Here is an 8,543-nt window from a genome sequence, read left to right as displayed (position 1 = left end):
GGCGCCCGCGCTCTCCCGCCGGCGATGGCCCTGCTCCGGTACTTCTTATTCCTCTACGGCCTGAAGCAGGCGCTGGGCAGCTACCCGATCTGGTGGTAAGTGAGCTTTCCACGCGTTCGCCGCGGCCTCTATGTGCCCCCAGCCGCTGTCCCCTCGGACAGGGCCCAAGGTGGCCCGGAGCCCGCGCCCTGTCCCTTCGACTCAGCGGGTGGCAGGCGGATTGTTTCCCTTAGTGGCCACTATCGACCTGTTCGGGCAGGGACTGGGATTCTGGTGGCGGAGCTTCCGGGGACATTGATCCCCGGGCTCAAAGGGACCCTGGTGCCGGACGGGGCAAGCAGTGGGCTGGGGAGAGGTAGGAAGAGGGTCCGCACAGATGGCACGAACGTCAAGGCAGCCTGAGTCCAAGAGAAGCCGGGAGGGCGAGCTGGGAGAGGGAGATTCGCCAGACTTTCCTTAAGGACCGTGTCTTTTACACACACACACACACACACACACACACACACACCTTAAAACAAAGTCGGTGAGACAAGACCGAACAGCTCGGGGCAGCGCAGTTACGTAAAGACAGCGGGGACCGGCCGGGAGCGGCAGGCGCACTGGGACCAGTGCCCGGCCCTCCGCGCCTTCTGCCGCTGTCCCCGCAACGATGTCCCGAGGGTCCCTCTCTGCGAGCCCTCTGCCTGGACCTCTATGGCAAGGAGGGTATAGAGGGAGTGAGGATTCCTGAGTGAAGGGCCTCACAACCCACCTGTGAGAGGGCTGGGGCGCTCTGTCCTCGCCCCAGACAAGGCACATTCCGGTGAGACCGTCCTAAACCTGGTGATGGAAGCGCAGACAAACCTAGGGAAGGGTCCCGAGAGCCTACTGCACAAATGAGGGAAAGGGGTCAGGGTTACTCTCCCTTGGGGTATTAGGCAGAGTCCCCACAGGCCAAGGTCACCCCAGCCCCGCTGGGGGGAAAGCGGGTGCCGGGGGGCCGGGGCGCGCTGCTGGAGGAGACCCAGAGCTGGAGAGGAGCCTCCTCACACACTTGCGCGCGCGCGCACACACACTCTCAGGAATCCTCTCCGACGGCTTGCCTGGAATTATAATAATTACGCCAAGGGGAAGGGGGAGACCCAGCGAGCCGAAGTACATCTAATCCGATAATAATTTTTCTCTTAGAGATGGTTCAGGAGCTGGGGCGCCCGGGGTGGGGACGCGGGTCCAGGCGCAGCCCGGAGGGGCGGGGCGCGAGAGCGGCCCGGGCGAGTCCGGGAGCCTGGGAGAGGTGGCGGGGCGGCCGGGACGCGCGCTTCGGGGATCCCTGCGCTCCTCGCACCCGCGCGGCACCTGCAACCCGGGTCGCCCTCCGACCATGGGCTGTGGCGGGCATGCCTCGGACGTGGGACACTAACGACCTCCTCAGCGACCGCGGGAGGAGCCGGGAGCGCGTCCAGAGGGCCCCGCGGCCACCAGCTCCTAGGCAGGCTTCTAATTAGAACTGCCGCCTCATTCCAGCGCGCAGAAGGAAGCACCTTTGCCCCCGTGCTCCTCCCATAAAGAAGGGCCCTGCACCAGCTTCGTGGCTATCCCACTCAGTGAGGTCTTTGTCCTGCTCGCCCTGAGGGTCTCTGTCCTTGCCCCCCTCCCCCACAACACACATGTGTCATTCTTTTCACTTGAGCCATATGCGTTTGGTCCAAACGGATCTGACCCCGCCTTCTCCAGGTGAGCCTGAGGAGTCCTTCCCCACAAGGACCCCTCAGGACCAACCCAAGTAGGGTCTAGGGCAGCCCCAGCCCCAGAGGGTAAGGGTGCCATGAGACCTCACTTCGCTTATACACTCAGTTAGTGTCCCTTTCCTGAGAAGAAGCATGTCTGGTGGATACAACCTCAGGGCTCCTTTGGGACCGATTCTTCCTCCTGTCTCCTCTTTGTCCCAGGCTGGCTAGACACGGGAGGGATGCTGTCTCCCCACAGAGCACCCAGGCAGAACAGAGAGGAGGGCTCAGGGAAAGAGCAAGTTTAATAGCAGGGGAGGCCTCTGTCTTCGTGCTTCACCTGGCAGAGCTCCCACAGCTGGCTCCTCCCTTCACCTGCCCCCCCCCCCCCCCCCCCCCCCGCCCCCGCCCCAACTTCTCTTTATAACTTCTCACCTTCATGCTCAGCCTCCCTAATTGGCTGTTTTGTTTCACCCTCCCTTTCCAAAAGGAAGCTGCTGCCCCATCCCTTCTCCTCCTCCCACCCCAGCACCTCACATATGAAAGTGAAAGTGACTGAGGACTTCCTCACCTGAGAAACAGCCAGGAAACAGCCCAAATCGGGAGTAATTAGGCCTTTGAAGTTAGTGTGGCTCTTGGTGGGAGAGGAGGAGTTGGTCCTGCTTGCAGGGCCCTGTGGGAATCTGAAGGGCCTCCAGCTCCTAAGGACCATCTCGGAGTGTTTTTCACCCATGATGGTGATGCCTGAGGTCCACAGGCAGAGCCGGTCCTAAGACCAGAATGTTGAGAGTTGCCGACACCTCCAGGAGCATAGGTTCCTTGTGTGACAAGAAGGTGGGGACCCAGAGAAGAGACAGGGCCTGGGCACCTGACCCCCATGGCCTGTACTCCCCTCCACTTCTCACCAGGCTGCATTCCTGTGGAACCAGAGTTAGTGGAGTGCCTTGCTAACAGGGGACGGGCATCAGAGCTGCTGACAGGGGACGGGACACAGACTCCTGCAGAGCAGCCCCTGGTGGACATGTGCTTTCCACATCTTCCTCCAACTGATGGTGTCTTATACCCCACTCCTGTGGCCACCTCCTGCCTCCATCCTTCATCCTCACTACCCAGAGTTACTGCCCCACATTTACCCACACAGGGAGCCTGGCCCCTTTTTCCCTGTCGGGACCTCCTTTCAGCTGCCTGGCCCCTCACCAGTCCCTGCTAGACCACAGGTTCTCTAGCAGAGAGGCTGTGCCCTGGGGCAGATGTCGTCCCAGCTGAGTCTAGCCTTCTCCCTCCCCTGGGCCAGCTCAGTGGCTTTGGATGTGCTCACTGCCTCTCCATCCTTTCAGCCTCCTTACCCTCCTCCCCAGACCTTGGCCCACATACTCCTGGCCATGCAGGCACCAGCTAAGAGCATGTGTCCAGGTCTCCCACCCCTTCTGACCCCTAAGGTATGCTATCATCTGCCCCCAACTCCCAGAGCCTCCTCTGTGATGGCCCTCCTGCACACTGGCCACACAAGCTCCTCACACACAGGGTCTTCTCAGTCCAGGGGTGGGATGCAGACCTCTTCACTGAGCTCCAGTGTTTGTGGGAGTAAACATGCATGTTGAGTTCAGGGGCAGGTGAAGGAGAGTTCAGAAGCCACTGCCTGGGGACCCACAGCCTCTAAGTCTGCGAAAGGAGGAGGGGGAGGGCTGAGCAAGGCTCTGAGACTTCTCAGACAGCTAGGACCCAGTGGGTAGGACTCCCCAGCTACCCCGCCTCTGTGAGTTTCACCCCCCGCGCTCTGCTCCCACCTCTCTCCAAGCCTTCCTTCTCCCTCTACCCTTTGTCTCTGTCTGTCTCTGTCTCTTGATCTCTCTGCTGCCCTGAGCCTGGTGATGGCAGAAGCTAGCATATCTCTGTCGCTGTCTCTCCATCTCTCTCTGTCTGTTTCTGTCTATCTCTTTCTCTCTCTGTCTCTGTCCCTCTGTCTGTTTCTCTCTGCACCCCTGAGGCTGGTGATGGTGGTAGCTGGCCTATAAAATTACTAGAGAAATCCAAACACCAGCTGACCCCCCACACCAGTGTTGTAGGATCTCAGAGTATTAGGACCAGCATTCCCCCACAGAACCACCAACAGACATTCTTTAACCGAAGGGCAGTGTCAGAAACAGCCACAGGTAAAATCTTTATGGTGAGAACACTGGTTTCATACAGCCACCAAGTCATATATCCCTCATCTTGACCCCTTGCAAGCCTACCTTGGCACACTCGTCCTCACATCTGTCCCTCTGACTGTGACCCCTAAGCACTCAGGCATCTGACTGGGGCCTGGTGCGGCAGCCTTTCCCAGGCCAGCTGTCCTCCATTTCCCTGAGCTTGTTATCTATTTTTATAAAGTGATTTTCTGTTTTATTTGCATAAACCTGCTAAAATCTTTGTGACGGGGGGAACAGGATGGGTACATACAGGAGGAGGGGCAGTCTCAGAGAGGCTGTAAATCAGATTATCCACAGAGGGTCCCCTATGCAAGTCTCCGGCCTGCAGGACAGGAAGTGCCTGGTCCCTGAGGGGCCCCGCTGGCATCCTGCAGGTGTAGCCCTGGACAGGAAAGCAAGACTGGGATGTGCCACCTGTCTATGCAAGTATTGGTTACACGTAGAGTGTGGTCCGCAGGAGAGAGACCATCCACAGTTGTCCATAAAGAAATAAGAACAAAATTTTAAAATACGTATGTGGTGCATCTTGGGAGTGTTGGCACTGAAGTATTTTAGAATGGGTTGAAAGTTTAAAAAAAAAAAACCTCAAAATGCAAGTTGTCCTCTAGCAAGTTTGAGAAGCATCTACCTCTGCCTTGAGCCCAAACTCGCCGCAGCAGGCAGCCCTGTGGTCCGCTGCCCCTTCGCTTTGCTGCCCAGCACTGCACTTGGATTTTTGAACCAAATGCGAAGCCTTGTATTTGCCCCTTTTAAATGTGGCTGGAGGACTGAGAAGTGTCCGGAGCTCCCAGGTCTGTGCGGGGTCTGAGAGGCGGAATCAGAGGCTGCAGGAGGCCAGCAGGTGGATTTTGGCTCAGGGTTGAGAAAGGCTTTCTGGGTCTGAGAGGAATGCTGGCATTTGGGAGGTGGAGGTGCCACTCTGGAGGCCTAAGAAAGGGCAGCTTTCTTTGGTGGGGGCCTGTGGACCCCCCAGCAGTCACCTCCATAGATGATCATCCTTCTGGTAATTCCCTTAAACTCCACCAGACACAGTCACTGGTTCAGGTGTGTTTGTTCAATCAGTGGTGTCAGGTGTGCACTACACTGGGCAGGCCTTGCAGGGAAACCCTGGCGTAGCTGCACCTGGTGCACCCAAGCTAGGCTGGATGCAGGTCATGGGGAACAAGACCGGGCTGCCTGCTCCCAGTTCGACCTGTCCCTCTCTTCGTAGAATTGTCACAGGACTATCCCTACATCACCAGCTGTGAAATCCCATGAGGGGATCCATTCTTCCTCCCTTCTTGGCCCCTTCATCCCCCGAGGCTGCTGGTAAGATTTTTGTCGAATGAACAAATGAATGAACAAACGAATAAACTAATAGAATCTTTTCTATAAAAAACAGAAGGCAAATGAGGTGGCCCGAGCAGAGGGACATGAAGACACACCTGAATATTTTCACAGCCCCCTCGCTGAGTTCCTGGCTCTGGGGCTGGGTGCCCATAATGCACCGGGCAGCGCTGCCTCAGTGTCCCTCCAGGCCTCCCAGGTGACACCCTGGAGTGTTTCACGCTTTGGCGCTTCTACATTCCTTCCCCTATGAAACGTGCTACTGCCGCCCAGGGAAGCGGGCAAATGCTTGGCCGCGGGCACAGGAGCCTCTGCCCGCCTGCTGGGACTTGCTCAAAGTATGTGTCAGTAATCTCTGTTGGCCCAGTGGGGCGGGGGTGCTGGGAGGGCTGCAGGCAGGGCCATGTGGCTGGGCAGGGAAGGGTGGGTCCTAGGACCCCTCCCACTGGCCCTCCCCATGTAGAAGGTGCTTTGGCTCCTAGGGAGGGGTCCTCCAGGAAAGAGAGTGAGAGAGAGCAAGAGAAGGAGAACAAGAAGAGAGAGAGAGAGAGGAGGGGAAGAGAGGGGGAGAGAGAGAGAGGGAGAGAGGAGGCATGTGGCCCTTCTTGGGGCCCCCTCAGTGGGCAGAACCTGGAAGGTCTCTGGGCAGATTGGCACCTGTGGGGGTGTCTCGTGGATGGCTCCACCCAGAGGGGCAGAGCCTGCCCATCCAGCTGGGCAGCCATCAACCCGCAGGGCGACCACCCCACACTTTGGGCTTCAGGTCTTGGTGCAAGGATATCGTTCTACCTGTGGAGAGACCCCAGTCATAGAAGACTCAATTCCAGGTGCTCTGGAGGCTTCATGCATCACCAAGGGGATGCCCCCAGAACAAACCAGAACCCTCCACGCAGAGACCCCACAGAGTGGGCAGCAGAAGACTCCCTGAACCTCCTCACTTCCCCAGGGCCTGGGCAGAGCTCTGTGCCTGTTCTATGCCCTTGAAGGACAAGAGAAGACGTGGCCTCGCCCTCCAGGAGAGGCACCTGACGGCCCCAATGTGGGAGGACATGCATGAGGAGGTGGCAAGCTTCAGCAGAAAGAGAGGGTGGCCAGCAAGGCTGGCACATAGGGTGCTTCCTGGAAGAGGTAGCCTGATGACATGGAATAGAATGTGCCTGGGGCCACCAAGTTGTAATGGACCCAACTCCCCACTGGTCACCTCCCTCTGGGAACATCAGATAGAATGTGCCCCACTGCCTCCTGGGACAGACAAGGAAACTGAGGCCCAGGAGGAGAAAGGCAGGAACAGTTAAACCAGTGAATAATGGCAGAGCTGGTTCCCAACTCCTGCCCTCCAGACCTAGCCGAGCCCCCCATCCACAGAGTCCCCCAAATATAGTCACATGCACCCATATTTGCTGAATTTTACTGGGGGAAAAAACCCCCACAGGATTCAAGAAATCTGAGAGCCTGCCACCCATCCAGATTGCCCGGGTGGTGCACAGGGCCAGCCTCTCTAACTGGGAATCTGTCCTCTGCCCAGAGCCTCTTTGGTCCTCTGGCCCCACCGCAAAATTACGGTAAAACCCACATAGTGAAGGCCACCAGCCAGGCTGGGTTCCAGCTGGCCAGCTCCCCTGCCTGTCACAGCCAGTGCTGCCTCTATCCCAAGCAAGACTGTCTGGCTTGGCGCCTGGACTCTCAGCAACATCGTCTTCAGTGGGCAGGAGGGAAACCACGAGAGCATGTGGCGGGCGTGGTTCACGTGGCCCCAGCCACAGGCTGGAATCGAGCCTAGGGGCCACTTTGCCTGTGGTGTATTCTGGGCTGAAGGTGACGCCCCATCCTCCCACCCCCCTTGGAAAAAAGACAAGTCTGTCATCTCACCAACTTAATACTGTGGGTGTTTTTCATTTCACTCATACATTTTTCATGGTTATAAAGGCTGCATGGAGCAGTTTGTGGCCTGTGTTTTAAGGTTTACCTTGTCCAGTAAGCATCTTGGGCATCTCTGGGGCCTTCTCAGAGATGATACTGGCAGGTATGCAGGATTGTGGTGTGGATGTGCTGCCATCTGACCATCGGCCCTTTCTGCCAGGCGGATAGCACTGCAGGGAGGGTCTCTTCTGAGCTAGGACTCAGGGTAAAGGCTCAGGGCTCAAGGGGAGAAGGAGCGACATATCTGGGAGGTACATTCAGTGTAGAATGCTCTTATTTTGAGAGGCCTGTGGGACATCAGGGTGTGCTATCCATCCAAGCTGTTAAAATTCTAGCCCCTCTGCCAGATGGTAGCTGAAGATGGGGATGTAGGGCACTTCCTGGGATGCCATCCTGCACCACAGGGCTGGCAGCAGGGAGATGCAGATGGGGTAAAGCACACAGCCAGGGGCAGGGGGGCACAGCAAGGGCAGGAGGCCTCTCAACCTTTCCCCAGGCTTGGCAGGGCCCTCATGCCCCTATGGTCCCCAGACCCCCAGGACCACAATTCCTGGGACCTTCATGACTGGCCAACCCACAGATGTGAGCAGAAAGGGATTCATGGTGTCCCTGAAGCAGGGTCAAGACCTCGCTGTGACCCAGATTAAGAGATAGGTGACAGATTTCAGTGTCCCCACCCTGGTGCTCACCCAAATACCACTATTCCTTGTTTGAGTGTACCCTGAGTCAGGCCCCTTCTGTCTCTCTCTGGACCCCAGTTTGCACACCTGTGCAGCATGTGAGGAGCTGAGGGGAGACTGGAAGATGAACCTGAAGCCCAGACTACAAACAAGAGCTCGGGGGGTTGATGAGGCTGGGTATAACTGAGAGCCTTTCTCGGCAGCTCTGAACAGAGGCCTCCGTCTGTCTCCTTGAGGTCAGGCAACAGGCTGACAGTGCCCAGCCAGGCATCACCCTTCCTGCCACGCTGCTTCTGGAATATTCACTGCTTGCACCTCCTCCTCCTGTTGGTGCTTTTGAAGGGACATCTGGGGCCTGGCCCCAGTGACCTTCTCATTGTTGGTTTCAGGATGCTGGGCTGGGGTGAAGCTTGGGGCCACTCCATGGACACAGATGAGGCTATGGAGGGTAGAGATTCATGTCCGGCCCCGCTCCTGACCTGGATCGGATGCCTCCCCAGATCTAACTGAACCCACATCTCAAAGGCAGCCCTGGAAGTCTCTGGAAGCCTCGGGGTCCATAAGCAGAAACCAGGGGGAAACTGCGGATTGCCAGATCCAAGGGTTTGGCCTTGAAGACCCAAAGCGTCTCCTCAGCAGCAGGGAGGCTTTGCAGCCCTGGGACTTGGAGCCAGATGCAGCCTCAGTGACCCAGAATTGGACCCCCTCCCAGGGCACGT

The 8,543-nt window shown here is 57.6% G+C and overlaps 1 protein-coding gene across 1 annotated transcript in view; it reads left to right on the top strand.

The window, feature by feature from the left end:
- Positions 1-11: 11 nt before the first annotated feature.
- Positions 12-8,543, top strand: part of WNT3A (Wnt family member 3A) — a 38,727-nt gene continuing 30,195 nt past the window's right edge. Inside the window, exon 1 of the mRNA XM_011371942.1 lies at positions 12-95. Coding sequence (XP_011370244.1) covers positions 25-95 — 71 coding nt within the window. The 5' untranslated portion in view covers positions 12-24. The remainder of the gene's footprint in view (positions 96-8,543) is intronic.

The sequence above is a fragment of the Pteropus vampyrus genome, unplaced genomic scaffold (assembly GCF_000151845.1).
Source record: "Pteropus vampyrus isolate Shadow unplaced genomic scaffold, Pvam_2.0 Scaffold197, whole genome shotgun sequence".
NCBI lineage: Eukaryota > Metazoa > Chordata > Mammalia > Chiroptera > Pteropodidae > Pteropus > Pteropus vampyrus.
The sequence above is the reverse complement of the archived record's forward strand: the minus strand, read 5'-3'. Positions and strand labels throughout refer to the sequence as shown.